The 18494-nt window shown below is 34.0% G+C and overlaps 1 protein-coding gene across 1 annotated transcript; it reads left to right on the top strand.

Annotated features, from left to right (window-relative positions):
* Positions 1–2345: 2345 nt before the first annotated feature.
* LOC117339214 lies at positions 2346–16827 on the top strand. Its single transcript, XM_033900690.1, has 3 exons — positions 2346–2798; positions 8955–9005; positions 15959–16827. Exons 1-3 carry the CDS (start codon positions 2646–2648, stop codon positions 16133–16135), a joined length of 381 nt encoding a protein of 126 aa, XP_033756581.1. The 5' UTR covers positions 2346–2645; the 3' UTR covers positions 16136–16827.
* The last annotated feature ends 1667 nt before the right edge of the window (positions 16828–18494 follow it).

Genomic DNA, 18494 nt, shown 5'->3' with positions numbered 1-18494 from the left:
TCGCCCATTGTCGCAATGATCATCCCAAAACGTCGTGTTACGGTAACGTGACTTAAATACAAGGTTGATCTCAGGTTTTTGGTTTTGATTTCTTTCTTTTACAGCCCTTCCCACAGGAAAGGTATTGCTTTGCCCAATGGACTATGGTTATGTACGTATGGTTATTGAACACATATTTGGACATTATGTAAACGTGTTCCAAGCGTGCAAAATAAGGTAAAGCACACACAAATTATCATTCTAAATGCTGTACAAGGCTCGTCGTTTCAAGAAAACAGGACAACGTAACTATTCGGACATCGTTAATTGACGGACTTAAATTGTCCAAACACTTAACTGTATATCATAATACGGTACTCATTCACCCCTCATTTCATTTCTCTGCATACACATACAAAATAACTTGGCTACGCGCATGGTATTATCACCAAAATGATTCAAACTGATATCATTTTTTATCTGTGCTGAAACACATTAGTTCGTTCATTTATTTCACCAGCAGTTTTATATTATAAACATCAGCATTTAAACTATGCCGTTTATCTTTTTAAAGATATTTCTTGTTTAAAAGTAATCTTGAAGAGTATTTAAATTTATATTTGGTTTCAACACTCGAGCACCTTCATTTACACTGATTAGAATTTCAGAAAACTATAACAATAAGATTGAATCATATCCGGAAGCAGTTGTTTATTTATCTTTTTTATCGTCAGAGAATTGATCTTTCTACTGTATCACAAATACGTTTCTATCTGACAGTCTTTTGTGAATCGACGACACTTTAAAGGAGCATTCCTTTGTTTTCATTAAGTTTAAGTCGTCAAGATGGAACTTAATGGAAAATATGTATTTTCCCCAAGTAGTAAAAGTTATAATCTTTACTTTAATACGAGATTTTTACTTGCAAGGTAAACCGAAGTTCTTCGAGTATTAAGTCCTAAAAATTCTGAATTCGCCTCCGAAGTTTCACTAATTACCACAAAGACAGGCGATATTTGAGTTCGATTCGTCATTTTTCTGTACATTTCGGTGTTAATTTTATTACTAGTAGACACAAACACTCATATAATCCTTGTTCGGACATAGATTTCATCAATAGAAATTGTGCATGTTTCTGCTGTCCGGACGAAGGAATGCCCCTTTAACGTGGTTTTAATGTTCATGGCAGTTATAAACGCCATAGCTGTATGTAGCACTTCATTATTATGAAATCATAATCAATAAGTGTTATTAACAAATTGCAATGATCTGACCATTTAACTGGACGTTTGTAATAACTTTTCAAATTCCATAACAAATAATAGCTTAATATTGGAATATTCAAATTAGGTCCAAATGTGTAAAAGAATGATTAATTTTCCTTGTCTGGAAAAAAACATCGACATGTGTTATTACATATTGCGTGGTGATAGGCTAGGCTTCCAACTAGGATTATCAGAAAGTGCACTAAATGGTAATGTTAACTTTTTTTTCTGGTGACTATTTCAAAGTTTTCTTTGAAGAATGTGATTAAATGGAAAGATCATGTTTTCTTGACTTGTTTATATAATTGTTGTTATTCTTAACAACTGTCGCACTTAGATTGGAATACCGTAAGTGACAGCCAGTTAATTTTGCTTGTTATATTTTTTACCTCCTTATGTCTACTGGTTACTGAAAAATGTGTGAAAACTTAAAAAAAAAAAAATATATATATTTATTTAATTTATTTATTTATTTTTTTTATTATTTTTTTTTTTTTATTTTGTGTTTTATGAAAAAAAAATAGCGAAATAATTGAATAAGTTGTCAGAAAACTGTAAGCATTTGGCATGAATTAATACGCAGTAAGTGGTATAGACAGTATGTAATTTTAAAAGCAGTTGGCAGAAAGCGGTAAGCAGCAAGCAGGACGCAGTCGCCTATGGAGTTCCATAGCTTACAAGGCTTTGATTAGTCTGGGACTGTCTGTGTAGACATAGTACACAATCACTGACCGGGTATAATACGACTTAAACAGATTATTGGACAACATTGCGATGTGTATGTGTGTAATATATTCCACACGTGTAAACCACCGGGTTCTTACTATAGGTGTATATATACAATATAAGTAATTACCTAAAGCCTTGTCAGTTTGAGCAGTTAGGTATTCAAATACATATTCAGCCATCCAGTCGTACATTTAAACGGGGAAAACTATAAAAGCATAAACTCAATATATAGCAGTATACTTAGATGGTAGACATGAATAATTTGCGGCTTGAAATGAAAATTTTAAATATATATTTTTTTGAGTATGTGTGTTGATGTTGTGTATACATTTTGGACGATATGCTGCCTAGTTCGGGCCTGACAACCAGTACTTCCGGTTGACTATACGGGTACTAACGTCGAGATTACCTATCGATTTCGCCCTCAGAAGATAAGTTTTGTTTGTCGTGTTAAATATTTCATGAGCAAAACTGACGATGTGAAACCTACACTATACCAACCTGTTCTCTCTACCGACTGTGCTATAGGCAGTTAACTCCAGGACTTTAAATCTGAACGTGATTATCTGTTTAAAGTGTTGCGTGAAGAGTTGAACGCTTTGTTTGGCTGTCATCAATAGCATAAAGTGATTCGTGTCTCGTATCGCTGTAATCGTAAACTTCCAATTCAAAATGGCGACCGGAAGGGTTGACAACAATCAGAATTCCGACACCGGGAGTAACGTGGATATGCCGGCTGTCCATGGCCTTAATAAAAACGCCCCTGTACCAGAGCAGTGGACTCTACCGCACGAATGGAACATGGAGAAAAGAGAAATGTTTGAGGTAGGTTAGAGTGTGTGATGTTGGTTTAAAAATCTCATACAGCCTTAGTGATACTTGACCTTGTGATGAGTTAATGAAATCACCCATTTTGACACTTATTAGTGATTTGAGATCATAATTACAAATACCCTTTTCATGTGTTTGTGGTGATATATATTATCATTTGACTGGTTCATGTGTTTGTGGTGATTTGTGTTATCATTTGACTGGTTCACGTGTTGGTGATGATTTGTGTTATCATTTGACTGGTTCATGTGTTGGTGGTGATTTGTGTTATCATTTGACTGGTTCATGTGTTGGTGGTGATATGTGTTATTATTCGACTGGTTCATGTGTTGGTGGTGATATGTGTTATTATTCGACTGGTTCATGTGTTGGTGGTGATATATGTTATCATTTGAATGGTTCATGTGTTGGTGGTGATTTGTGTTATCATTTGACTGGTTCATGTGTTGGTGGTGATTTGTGTTATCATTTGACTGGTTCATGTGTTGGTGGTGATTTGTGTTATCATTTGACTGGTTCATGTGTTTGTGGTGATTTGTGCTATCATTTGACTGGTTGACGTGTTGGTGATGATTTGTGTTATCATTTGACTGGTTCATGTGTTGGTGGTGATTTGTGTTATCATTTGACTGGTTGACGTGTTGATGGTGATATATGTTATCATTTGACTGGTTCATGTGTTGGTCGTGATATGTGTTATTATTTAACTGGTTCATGTGTTTGTGGTGATTTGTGCTATCATTTGACTGGTTGACGTGTTGATGGTGATATATGTTATCATTTGACTGGTTCATGTGTTGGTGGTGATTTGTGTTATCATTTGACTGGTTGACGTGTTGATGGTGATATATGTTATCATTTGACTGGTTCATGTGTTGGTGGTGATATATGTTATCATTTGACTGGCTCATGTGTTGGTGGTGATTTGTGTTATCATTTGACTGGTTGACGTGTTGATGGTGATATATGTTATCATTTGACTGGTTCATGTGTTGGTGGTGATATGTGTTATTATTTAACTGGTTCATGTGTTTGTGGTGATATGTGCTATCATTTGACTGGTTTGTATTCCAAAATGCAAACGACAGTGTGTTTTTTTTATTGTATGCATGAACTTAATCTTTATAAATTGTCCATAATTTGTCTCGCATAATATACATACACGGTTCACAGACACATACTATGACTGGTTCACCGTCAATGTTTGAATGGTTCACCGTCAATGTCCGAATGGTTGATTATCATCAATGTCTGAATGGTTGACTATCAATGTCTGAATTGTTCATTGTCAATGTCTGAATGGTTGACTATCAATGTGTGAATGGTTCACTGTCAATGTGTGAATGGTTCATTATCAATGTGTGAATGGTTCATTATCAATGTCAGAATGGTTCACCGTCAATGTGTGAATGGTTCACTGTCAATGTCAGAAAGGTTCACCGTCAATGTGTGAATGTTTCACTGTCAATGTCAGAAAGGTTCACTGTCAATGTGTGAATGGTTCACTGTCAATGTGTGAATGGTTCATTATCAATGTCAGAATGGTTCACCGTCAATGTGTGAATGGTTCACTGTCAATGTCAGAAAGGTTCACTGTCAATGTGTGAATGGTTCACCGTCAATGTGTGAATGGTTCACGGTCAATGTCAGAAAAGGTTCACTATCAATGTGTGAATGGTTCACCGTCAATGTGTGAATGGTTCACCGTCAATGTGTGAATGGTTCACCGTCAATGTGTGAATGGTTCATTATCAATGTGTGAATGGTTCACTGTCAATGTCAGAATGGTTCACTGTCAGTGTCAGAAAGGTTCACTATCAATGTGAATGGTTCACCGTCAATGTGTGAATGGTTCACTGTCAATGTGTGAATGGTTCACTGTCAATGTGTGAATGGTTCACTGTCGTCAGTGTGTGAATGGTTCACTGTCAATGTGTGAATGGTTCACGGTCAATGTCAGAATGGTTCACGGTCAATATCAGAAAGGTTCACTGTCAATGTGTGAATGGTTCACTGTCAATGTGTGAATGGTTCACTGTCAATGTCAGAATGGTTCACGATCAATGTCAGAAAAGGTTCACTGTCAATGTATGAATGGTTCACTGTCAATGTGTGAATGGTTCACTGTCAATGTCAGAATGGTTCACGATCAATGTCAGAAAGGTTAACTGTCAATGTGTGAATGGTTCACCGTCAATGTCAGAAAGGTTCACTGTCAATGTGTGAATGGTTCACCGTCAATGTGTGAATGGTTCACGGTCAATGTCAGAAAGGTTCACTGTCAATGTCTGAATGGTTCACTGTCAATGTGTGAATGGTTCACCGTCAATGTCAGAAAGGTTCACTGGCAATGTGTGAATGGTTCACCGTCAATGTCAGAAAGCTTCACTGTCAATGTGTGAATGGTTCACTGTCAAGGTGTGAATGGTTCACCGTCAATGTGTGAATGGTTCGCTGTCAATGTCAGAAAGGTTCACTGTCAATGTGTGAATGGTTCACTGTCAATGTGTGAATGGTTCACTGTCAATGTATGAATGGGACACCGTCAATGTGTGAATGGTTCACTGTCAATGTGTGAATGGTTCACTGTCAATGTGTGAATTGTTCACTATCAATGTGTGAATGGTTCACTGTCAATGTATGAATGGGTCACTGTCAATGTGTGAATGATTCACTGTCAATGTGTGAATGGTTCGCTATCAATGTGTGAGTGGTTCACAATCAATGTGTGAATGGTTCACTGTCAATGTGTGAATGGTTCACTATCAATGTTTGAATGGTTCACTGTCAATGTATGAATGGGTCACTGTCAATGTGTGAATGATTCACTGTCAATGTATGAATGGTTCACTGTCAATGTGTGAATGGTTCACTATCAATGTCTGAATGGTTCACTATCAATGTGTGAATGGTTCACTGTCAATGTATGAATGGTTCACTATCAATGTGTTAATGGTTCACTATCAACGTCTGAATGGTTCACGACCAATGTCTGAATGGTTCACTATGAATGTATTAATGGTTCAATGTTTAGATGGTCCAACATCATTGGTTATCTGTTTTGTCTCGTGTTTCAAGCACAAGTTATAACCCCGAAAATTTTATTTCATCATTTAAATTGGAGTTACCTCCCCTATAATAATATAATTCGGTATGTATGTGTTTGTGTATATGTTTGAGTGCGTCCGTCGGTTCATTGATTGTGTACATGGTATCTCGTTAACAGATTTAGTTCATACTCACACCGGAACATCTCACCTTGAAGGTCTACATCTGATAAGTATTTGGCAGTCATCGGTTAATGTCAAAGGTCAAAGGTCGCATAAAGAAAGAGAATTTTTCCTAATACGACTCTCATGTCGACCATTAAATTTTCCCGGTCAGAAGCCGAGATCCGTCACGAAATTCTTGATAATGGGAACGATCTCTTGAATATCGAATCAGCTGGGATACGTAAACATCATAAATAAATATACACATTAAGTCTTCTCTTAACATGGAGTAGTGTAAGATCATGCAGGAGAATATATGCCATATCAAATTAAACATGTAAATTCAATATTCTGATATATCAAATTATCAACGAATTTGATCAATTTTGAAGAAGAGTGATTCCTGAGACTACCAGAGGACACATCACATTACACATAGTTCAAGCGCCTACCAACTGTATCGAAACAATACGAACGAAAATTTGATTTGTAATCTTTTATATACAAGCGATATAGTCTCTGCATCTTAAAATGGCATACTATTTTGATCAACCATCTGAGATTTTAAAGTTGAAAGGTTTCCGTTGAAATCTATGCATTAAAATGTGGTTTTATAACATTTTGTACGGCTGCATACCAAATCGAAAGAGGATTTAGTTTAATACCTTTCTCTATGATAGAATTAATATCCTATTTGTAGAAGCCGAACTATAGCAATTGTGTCTACAAAAATATCTTTAATGTTAGATTCATATATTAGATGAAGAGGAAGTGTTAAAGGCGTATGGGTCAGTATCTGTGTCCTTCAGGAACAAAAAAAAACTTGATTTGAATTAAAAAGATGTAAGTTTATAATATACAATTATAACCCTGGGTGAGGTCGACACCTGGATTTATCGACCCAAGAAAAGATAATATTGATAATATTGTGTAAATATCTCTGCATCCATGATAATGCCTCATATACAAATAGATAATGTTGTATCTCCGCCTACAATACCATTATACATCAGTAAATTCCTTTATTTTCCTCTAAACACTCTTTGTGTTAAAAATCTGCGTTTCCTTATTTACATTAATTTACATTGACATCCAAATATGGTTTTAAATCTTATTTTGATTATGCAATTATCACCACATGTTCACATTTGAAATATTTTTTTTCGTTTATTTCATTCTAATATCCCTTTAATCTGGGAACCGGTATCTATGTTCTGTATGCATACCCAATGCCCAAGGAAAAAGGCATTGATTTGTAGGCCTATATAAAGGGGCCGCGGTGGCCGAGTGGTTAAGATGTCCCGACACTTAATCACTAGCCCTCCACCTCTGGGTTGCGAGTTCGAAACCTACGTGGGGCAGTTGCGAGTTACTGACCATAGGCCGGTGTTTTTTCTCCCGGTACTCCGGCTTTGCTCCACCTCCAAACCTGGCACGTCCTTAATGACTCTGGCTGTTAATAGGACGTTAAACAAACAAACAAACAAATATAGATAAGTTCAAAGATTTTTTTAAGCATTCTGTATTTTTTTCTTATCAGGACATGGCGTAAAAAAAACCTGTCGTTTACATACCTTAGCAGTCCAAGGCGCTGGCATTTACACTGTATTGTATCTCATGTCACATGCAATTCTGTCCCGACACATGCTCGGCAGTCAATTTATACACATGGTCCAAATAATTGTCAGAGACAAGGGATGCGCTGTTGTTTTCCACGCTAGCACACGTCACGTTAAATATCGTCAAACGTGAAACCATATTTTTAAAGAGGTATTATTGGTATTTCTTCTCAAGAAAATTGATGTAATGCTTTTCTGTTTAAAAGCACCATACATCAGTCAAAAAGGTCGAAACCACATGCTAGTATATTTTGTTTGGCAGTCCAGATATTTCTTCTTCTTTTTTTTTTTAGATTTTCGTTGCTAAATTTTGATGGTACGTTCCTTTTGTCTGGGAAAACATTGCTTGAGATTGATAACAGAGGTATCCTTTTGTGTTTTCATACTTGTTTGATTGTATTGACACCAACAGACATTTCTACATGAATTTATCATCAGATGTCATATAAAGGGAGATGTTACACAAGGAAAATGTATCTGCTGGTGTTGTTTCAATGTCTAAAAGTGCGATTAAGTTATAAATTGGATTTCGAAATAGACTTACAGCGAGAATAAAAGCTAGGGAATGTATTTTATCAAACAGACGTATTTTGATTCGTGTTGAAAATACATCCGCTGCAATTTTTCTCTCCGTGACATTTCAATAAAAATATTTTGAAGGCATAACAATAGATTTTGTCACAGATAATGAATTCACCTCGCATTGTCATATAGATCTCGTTATTCTCGGGCATTGAAGCGTGACAGACTTGTAAACATCATAGTATACCACCCTATAATTGTTCGTTTACAGCGATGGACCGAATACATTTGCGTGCTGTTAAATTATTCGGGCAGTTTAAATATTGTTGTTTTTTTTAATCAAGTATTTTAATGTGAAAATATGTTAACCGGCTGAACATGATTTTAAACGTACGTTTATTAGATTTAAAATCCCAACTTAGATTTCGAACCTCCGAAATCTCCAATTTACACTTTAGTAAATGTTATCGGGAAATTGTAGTTTGCTTCATCAGTAACATATTAATGTCTAAAGTTGTGATGCCATATATTCTCCAAACTTTGCAATACAAATCCGGGATCAAGATTACTACACCATCCTATTTTTTTTTTTATTCTTGATTTATGATTTATTTACCTTTATTTTTTTTTTATTCTATTTTTCTTTTCTCCACCCCCCCACCCCCCCCCCCCCCCCCCCCACCCCCCCTACCATTGTTATCTCTTTCATCACGAATCAATACCATTTACATTAAACATATAATTTATTATCATAATGTATATAACACTTTTTGACATCTTTGTTTATTTGTTTACAGAACTGGAAAATGGATGTTCAAAACCAGGTGGCCAATATCGCTACCAATTTGGTGAGTTATACAGAATTAAATATATTGGTAATCAGGAAAATAAATGTAATCAAATTTCCGTGTGAATTAATCTTACAATCTACATAGCAAATTATGCTCATCGTACAGTTAAATAGTGTAACACTGTAGCTCTATGAAATATTTGAATATTCGATACCTCCAGTCAACATAATCAGACGGTTGAAGTCCATGTTTCTTTTTTGAGGTATACAAAATTGATCAAAGCCATGTGGCAGTATATATACGTTTATCAAAGTAGTTATAACGACAGTAGTCATACGTTTATCAAAGTCGTAATAACGACAGTAGTTATACGTTTATCAAAGCAGTAATAACGACAGTAGTTATACGTTTATCAAAGTCGTAATAACGACAGTAGTTATACGTTTATCAAAGTAGTAATAACGACAGTAGTTATACGTTTATCAAAGCAGTAATAACGACAGTAGTTATACGTTTATCAAAGTAGTTATAACGACAGTAGTTATACGTTTATCAAAGAGTAATAACGACAGTAGTTATACGTTTATCAAAGTAGTAATAACGACAGTAGTTATATGTTTATCAAACAGTAATAACGACAGTAGTTATACGTTTATCAAAGTAGTAATAACGACAGTAGTTATAGTTTATCAAAGTAGTAATAACGACAGTAGTTATACGTTTATCAAAGTAGTAATAACGACAGTAGTTATAGTTTATCAAAGTAGTAATAACGACAGTAGTATACGTTTATCAAAGTAGTAATAACGACAGTAGTTATACGTTTATCAAAGTAGTAATAACGACAGTAGTTATAGTTTATCAAAGTAGTAATAACGACAGTAGTTATACGTTTATCAAAGTAGTAATAACGACAGTAGTTATACGTTTATCAAAGTAGTAATAACGACAGTAGTTATACGTTTATCAAAGAGTAATAACGACAGTAGTTATACGTTTATCAAAGTAGTTATAACGACAGTAGTTATACGTTTATCAAAGTAGTAATAACGACAGTAGTTATACGTTTATCAAAGTAGTAATAACGACAGTAGTTATACGTTTATCAAAGTAGTAATAACGACAGTAGTTATAGTTTATCAAAGAGTAATAACGACAGTAGTTATACGTTTATCAAAGCAGTAATAACGACAGTAGTTATACGTTTATCAAAGAGTAATAACGACAGTAGTTATACGTTTATCAAAGCAGTAATAACGACAGTAGTTATACGTTTATCAAAGCAGTAATAACGACAGTAGTTATAGTTTATCAAAGCAGTAATAACGACAGTAGTTATAGTTTATCAAAGTAGTAATAACGACAGTAGTTATACGTTTATCAAAGTAGTTATAACGACAGTAGTTATACGTTTATCAAAGTAGTTATAACGACAGTAGTTATACGTTTATCAAAGTAGTAATAACGACAGTAGTTATACGTTTATCAAAGCAGTAATAACGACAGTAGTTATACGTTTATCAAAGTAGTAATAACGACAGTAGTTATACGTTTATCAAAGTAGTTATAACGACAGTAGTTATAGTTTATCAAAGTAGTAATAACGACAGTAGTTATACGTTTATCAAAGTAGTAATAACGACAGTAGTTATACGTTTATCAAAGTAGTAATAACGACAGTAGTTATACGTTTATCAAAGTAGTAATAACGACAGTAGTTATACGTTTATCAAAGAGTAATAACGACAGTAGTTATACGTTTATCAAAGTAGTTATAACGACAGTAGTTATACGTTTATCAAAGCAGTAATAACGACAGTAGTTATACGTTTATCAAAGCAGTAATAACGACAGTAGTTATACGTTTATCAAAGAGTAATAACGACAGTAGTTATACATTTATCAAAGTAGTAATAACGACAGTAGTTATACGTTTATCAAAGTAGTAATAACGACAGTAGTTATACGTTTATCAAAGTAGTAATAACGACAGTAGTTATACGTTTATCAAAGTAGTAATAACGACAGTAGTTATACGTTTATCAAAGTAGTTATAACGACAGTAGTTATACGTTTATCAAAGTAGTAATAACGACAGTAGTTATACGTTTATCAAAGTAGTTATAACGACAGTAGTTATACGTTTATCAAAGTAGTAATAACGACAGTAGTTATACGTTTATCAAAGTAGTAATAACGACAGTAGTTATACGTTTATCAAAGTAGTAATAACGACAGTAGTTATACGTTTATCAAAGTAGTAATAACGACAGTAGTTATACGTTTATCAAAGTAGTAATAACGACAGTAGTTATACGTTTATCAAAGTAGTAATAACGACAGTAGTTATACGTTTATCAAAGTAGTAATAACGACAGTAGTTATACGTTTATCAAAGTAGTTATAACGACAGTAGTTATACGTTTATCAAAGTAGTAATAACGACAGTAGTTATACGTTTATCAAAGTAGTAATAACGACAGTAGTTATACGTTTATCAAAGTAGTAATAACGACAGTAGTTATACGTTTATCAAAGTAGTAATAACGACAGTAGTTATACGTTTATCAAAGTAGTATAACGACAGTAGTTATACGTTTATCAAAGTAGTAATAACGACAGTAGTTATACGTTTATCAAAGTAGTAATAACGACAGTAGTTATACGTTTATCAAAGTAGTAATAACGACAGTAGTTATACGTTTATCAAAGTAGTAATAACGACAGTAGTTATACGTTTATCAAAGTAGTAATAACGACAGTAGTTATACGTTTATCAAAGTAGTAATAACGACAGTAGTTATACGTTTATCAAAGTAGTAATAACGACAGTAGTTATACGTTTATCAAAGTAGTAATAACGACAGTAGTTATACGTTTATCAAAGTAGTAATAACGACAGTAGTTATACGTTTATCAAAGTAGTAATAACGACAGTAGTTATACGTTTATCAAAGAGTAATAACGACAGTAGTTATACGTTTATCAAAGTAGTAATAACGACAGTAGTTATACGTTTATCAAAGTAGTAATAACGACAGTAGTTATACGTTTATCAAAGTAGTAATAACGACAGTAGTTATACGTTTATCAAAGTAGTAATAACGACAGTAGTTATAGTTTATCAAAGTAGTAATAACGACAGTAGTTATACGTTTATCAAAGTAGTAATAACGACAGTAGTTATAGTTTATCAAAGTAGTAATAACGACAGTAGTTATACGTTTATCAAAGTAGTAATAACGACAGTAGTTATACGTTTATCAAAGTAGTTATAACGACAGTAGTTATACGTTTATCAAAGTAGTAATAACGACAGTAGTTATACGTTTATCAAAGTAGTTATAACGACAGTAGTTATAGTTTATCAAAGTAGTAATAACGACAGTAGTTATACGTTTATCAAAGAGTAATAACGACAGTAGTTATACGTTTATCAAAGTAGTAATAACGACAGTAGTTATACGTTTATCAAAGAGTAATAACGACAGTAGTTATACGTTTATCAAAGTAGTTATAACGACAGTAGTTATACGTTTATCAAAGTAGTTATAACGACAGTAGTTATACGTTTATCAAAGTAGTTATAACGACAGTAGTTATACGTTTATCAAAGTAGTTATAACGACAGTAGTTATACGTTTATCAAAGTAGTAATAACGACAGTAGTTATACGTTTATCAAAGCAGTAATAACGACAGTAGTTATAGTTTATCAAAGTAGTAATAACGACAGTAGTTATAGTTTATCAAAGTAGTAATAACGACAGTAGTTATAGTTTATCAAAGTAGTTATAACGACAGTAGTTATAGTTTATCAAAGTAGTAATAACGACAGTAGTTATACGTTTATCAAAGAGTAATAACGACAGTAGTTATACGTTTATCAAAGTAGTAATAACGACAGTAGTTATACGTTTATCAAAGTAGTTATAACGACAGTAGTTATAGTTTATCAAAGTAGTTATAACGACAGTAGTTATACGTTTATCAAAGTAGTAATAACGACAGTAGTTATACGTTTATCAAAGTAGTAATAACGACAGTAGTTATACGTTTATCAAAGCAGTAATAACGACAGTAGTTATACGTTTATCAAAGTAGTAATAACGACAGTAGTTATACGTTTATCAAAGTCGTAATAACGACAGTAGTTATACGTTTATCAAAGAGTAATAACGACAGTAGTTATACGTTTATCAAAGTAGTAATAACGACAGTAGTTATACGTTTATCAAAGTAGTAATAACGACAGTAGTTATACGTTTATCAAAGACGTAATAACGACAGTAGTTATACGTTTATCAAAGTAGTAATAACGACAGTAGTTATACGTTTATCAAAGCAGTAATAACGACATTAGCTATTCAAAACTCAATAATAGTTTGCAAACAAAATAACATATCACGGACGCAGAACACATTTACATAACGTGTCACAGTGTACATCTGTTTGGCCGATAATTCCTTTTTCTAGATTTACACAGTAAGAGTTTTGATCTTTAGGTGATCTTTTACAATTGGTTGTGTGTGTTGCTTTCAAAAGGACATGTTGTTTTTTTACTGGAATGCTTCAGTTATTCCAATTTGTTAAATTACAAATTATATGGAATTTATTTAAGCATTGAACTGTTTTTGTGTGGTATTTATGATCTATTTGAATGCCAGAGCTTTGCAAGCAAACATCATAATGTGTGTTAGCAAATTATGATTTGTTTGCTTGCAAAACTCTGGAATTCAAATAGATCATAGATACTATACAAAAACAGTTCAACGCTTATATTTACATTCCTTTTACTTTTTTAGATTTTGTTAAATGCTATAATTCATGTTTAAAATTCATAATTCCCGCCTTACCGACAGTCAGCAGATTTTTTGTCCGTCGTTGGAACAGCCGGAACATGGTCGCGTGCTTTTTGGCAAACAAAATAGTATACGGAAAATTAAAAAAAAACTCAATGTTGTTAAACATTCTATTATCAACGTAATGCGCAAATGGCATATTTTCATAACAAATAATGTAGACAAAATAATTAGTCGTTAAACTTAATTATCCTGGATATTGTAGTTCCGGTTTGTGTTGTATTAATACGCCGATAAGTGTAGCGCATGATGGATGGCATTTAAACGTACATCAATGCCAGAGCTCTCAAACAGACTACTTTATAGTGACAATGCCAGACAAATGTAAATATTACGTTGTTATTAGCCCCTTCAGATTTCACAGACTTGGCTTTTTATTTGCTTCGCTCTTAGAATTGGATAATGTTATCATTTCTTATTAGAAAAAATCAAACAACCACTTGTCCAATTTCCCCTACAACCGTCATTAACTTGAAGGCTAGACCAATAAATAAACAAACAACGAAGCACTTATAGCTGCAGTTCTTAACCAACAACTTCTCGCTTTTTTACAAGTCTGTATGTTTTCGTGTGTCAATATTTAGTTCACTCACTAGGGCATCCAGTTGACCTTTGACTTTTAGCAATTCCAGAAGTCAAATCACTATTTCTGAGAAATCTGAAGAGTCAAAACATATGTCAAATAGACATGTCCCTTTAAACCCAAAAGCCAGATCTCAATTTGTGGAGTCAAAAACATATTATCAATGGTCTACTGGATGCCCTCACTCATAATCACTATCGTAGAAATCCCAACGTTCTCTTTCCGTTTGATTCACTGGAAAATATGTATTTTATCAGAGTAGTAAAAGTTATAATCTTTCTATTGATACGGCAGTTTTACTCTCAAGACAAACCGAAGTTCTTCGAGTAGTAAGTCCGGAAAATTCTTAATTCGACCCGAAGTATCACTAATTACTGTAAAAACATACAGTATTTGTATCCGAAACGCCTTTTTTCCTGTATATTTCGGCGTTATTATCATTACATGTAGGCACAAACACTAATATAATCATCGTTCGGACATAGATTTCATCAATAGAAATTGTACATGTTTCTGATGTCCGAACGAAGGAATGTCCCTTTAAGTCAGTACATCTATTAGCAGAACTGCGCAGAAGAATCAGTATGTATAGCTATCAGACCTATTGCTCAGGTTACCATAGTTACCAATAGAATTACCAAGCTGTTATAAACATAGGAATAATTTCAACATATGTTTGCATTATACATCAAGTATAGATACAACAAAACATTAAGTAAACTTTAAACGTCTAGCATAACCAAATGAAATTGCAAATAATTTTGACTTAACTCCATTTTTCATGACGTAACACCTTCAAGGCCTACACTTGTTTAGAATTTGATGGTCATCTGTCAAGTTTAAACGTCAACGGTCACGCATAACACCACAAAATCATTTCTACATATGATTTTATTTTGGGGATTATCAATCAAGTATAAAGGTCACACACAATCACATTAATAAAAAAATTATATCAAATAAAAATGCTGTGTACCATATATCCCATGATTCCCTGGATAATGTATTTCATTGATGGCGGGGGGGGGGGGGGGGGGGTGTCTATATGAGCCAACGCTCACTTAACCTATATTTCTAATTTCTTATTCATTTCGGTATATTTTAAAGATGTTAATAGTTGTGATACAAAGGAATGCATTCTTTCTTGGAGATAAAACTGGCCACAAATTACGACTTTCCCTTCAGATTTTTTTTGTTAAGCAAATTGAAATAATCAATTCCGGCCGCACCTTGTAAATGTGACAGCAACAGCTTAAATCATTTTTTTAGAATTTCTATTTTTCTGCTGCGATTGAGTAATCAAAACAAGATTGCATGCGTGTACCGTTTACCATCACAATAACTGTGGAAGGAAATGCATTTCCATTGGGATCAAATTTAGAAAGCGTCTCGCTGACCGTCCCATACATCTATTGATGAAATTGACCAGGGGGATCCATTTCCATCTTGTCGTGGAATGAAATTGACCTTGACAGGTGTAGATTTCTATGTCAATTACAACTGATAATTCAGGCATGACTGCTACACATAGATGTATCATGATGCGAATTGATTGTGTTCTTTCAGGAGAGATCTCTAAAAGAGTACCCTAACCCAGACGCAGGCAGGAAGTTTGATTACACAGACGAAATTGAAAAAGCCGAGATGGAAAAAGAAAAGAGGATTTATGCACGATTTACAGGCGATACTTTGAATTACGGATTACAACGTCTACCATCACGTGCCATTCCAGATAAATATTGATTGACAGACTTTCCGGGAAATAGCAATTACCAGAACAAATAAACAATAACACGGGACATTAAATGGTTTACATGATGTAGCTGTGCTAGTCTATGGTGTTACGGGATTGTGTGGTGAATCATTTGACAAAGTTACTGGCGTATCAGAAGATGGGTAGCACGAGCTGTAATATTGCCGGACACTGGTCATTATATACGGAAAGTAAAGCATGGAACCAAGCTGAGTGTATGTAAGAAAAGAAATGTATAGTCGGACGGTGATATGGACAAGATCGACTTATGGGGTGAATTGTTTTGTCTGAGAACTTGTGCGATGCAAGTCACAAGTTTTAATTTGATATGGACATCACATTTAATTATCGTTCATTCCGTCGCTAAAAATGAGATTTAATGATGAATTATGGGAAAAAAACACAAATTTACATTAAATTTCCTCTCCTATAGGCGACGAAGATTTTTGCACGGAATGAATCTTTAATTCACCCCACAAGTATATCTGAGTGAGTGTGGACGGACGGACGGACGGCCTTTTTATTTAAAAAGGATCTACTATATTTCATTGAAAAAAATATCGTCCGTTTTTATTTATATTTCTTTATAATATGGAAGAAAATTTATCCATGGAGCTTTTACTAGAAAATGCGAACTTGTTGATAATCGGTAGGTTATATGTGTCGTTACGACGAAAAGATGCAGGTCACATCCGAGAAGCATCGTTTTACAGTATGAAATTTATCAGAAATATCCGTTCGGTTTACTTTATATTTTTCGTGTGAAGTGCGTGTAAGTCTAACTGAAAGCAATACAAATTTTCGCGGAAACAACCTCATCGCGAAATTCCGGTCTAACAAACAAATTAACACCAAATTATGAATTAAAGCGACATTTTCTTCGCCAATATTTGAACTTGTTAAAATGTTTTAGACTCCAATTGTAAACACAACACAATCAGTTTTCATATTTACAATCTAATCAAAATCTAGATATTCATTCTCACTACGTGACATGACATGAACACCTTACGACATCGCTTAAGGGGTGACGTCAGGATGACTTTGGTTATCTCAATATTTCACTTTCAGGGCGAATTGTCAATTTTTCGATGTCACCAATCTCACACATTCGTCACATCATGCATCTGAAGCTAACTATTTCGGTACAGCATGTATATAGATATATGCTTCGTTGGACGAAATGACTTGAAACAAATTGACATATTAAGCAAGCATGCACTCTAGTCATACTATTTCGCACATACGAAATTCACTTCCAAGATTCTGTAAGCAGTGTCATTTGATTGGTTAATCCAAATGGTCATCAAGACGTGACCCCTTATGCGATGTCGTCAGATGTTCATGTAACGTAGTGAGAATGGCCATCTAGATTCTAATTAGATTGCCATATTAAGTTTGTCGGATATGTATTTTTCGTTAACATTGGGGCCTTTTTGTTGGCCTATAGCCATGCATAGTACGGTGTATCTCTATGCCTAAGTGAATTTTCATCGCGAGATATGCTGCTTGCTCGTAAAAACCAAATATTTTGTATCTAAGTTATGCAGTGTGGTCCCCCTTTATGTTTTCCCTAAATCCCTGGTTTGCTCTCTAAGAAAATGACACGTGTGTCACTCAAGAATGCTCGGAGTTTGTTTACGTAAAGACATTAAGTTTCTCCCAAAATTTTGGTTTTAATATATTTTGAAAATAAATGTTGAATTTATGCGCGAAAGTTTCGCACAAATCCCATCTATTTTTACATGTAAATCTGAACATGAAGCAGATTTGATTTTAATTACTGGTACACCTGTAGGTATTGCTGAGAAATAGACATGGATTTTTGTCCGGTTGAACTCATTGTCGATATATGATTTTTCTATACTGGGCGTTTCCTAGTTGTTGCTATGGGCGGTAAAAAAAAACTGTCTGATTGATCTTGTTACGTTGTTCGATTACAAAGGTGCCCGATGGGTGCTGGTTAATCGTTTAAGGATGCTGCTAATCTGTCCAGTATGCTGTTGATATTCTGGTTTTGGATTTTGGAACCTGTTCAAAATACAATTAATCAGTTGGATGGCGTTGCTTTCAATCTCGTGGGCGTGGCCATCTTTTGAAGGGCGTGGCTATGCTACTTTTGGGGCGTAACATGATAATTGATTGATGTAAATTGGTTGCTATAACTTGTTCATTGTACAATTTTATACTTTTTTGTCTTTGTAAGATTTTTACGATACAGTATTCGTATACAACATGCACTTGTTTTTATATATTTATTCCCTGTTTTGAAATTATATGTTATAAACGTATTTATCTTTTTATGTTGTTGCTGAACAATAAACATATATTTTTGTTGTGAATGATATC

Source organism: Pecten maximus, chromosome 1 (assembly GCF_902652985.1).
Source record: "Pecten maximus chromosome 1, xPecMax1.1, whole genome shotgun sequence".
Lineage (NCBI taxonomy): Eukaryota > Metazoa > Mollusca > Bivalvia > Pectinida > Pectinidae > Pecten > Pecten maximus.
The sequence above is the reverse complement of the archived record's forward strand: the minus strand, read 5'-3'. Positions and strand labels throughout refer to the sequence as shown.

Bases quoted from the DNA above. Each gene is read 5' to 3' on its own strand.
- LOC117339214 (XM_033900690.1), top strand. From the start codon at position 2,646: ATGGCGACCGGAAGGGTTGACAACAATCAGAATTCCGACACCGGGAGT. The intron at 2,799-8,954 runs GTAGGTTAGAGT...ATTTGTTTACAG, and splicing joins AGAAAAGAGAAATGTTTGAG to AACTGGAAAATGGATGTTCA. The intron at 9,006-15,958 runs GTGAGTTATACA...GTGTTCTTTCAG, and splicing joins CCAATATCGCTACCAATTTG to GAGAGATCTCTAAAAGAGTA.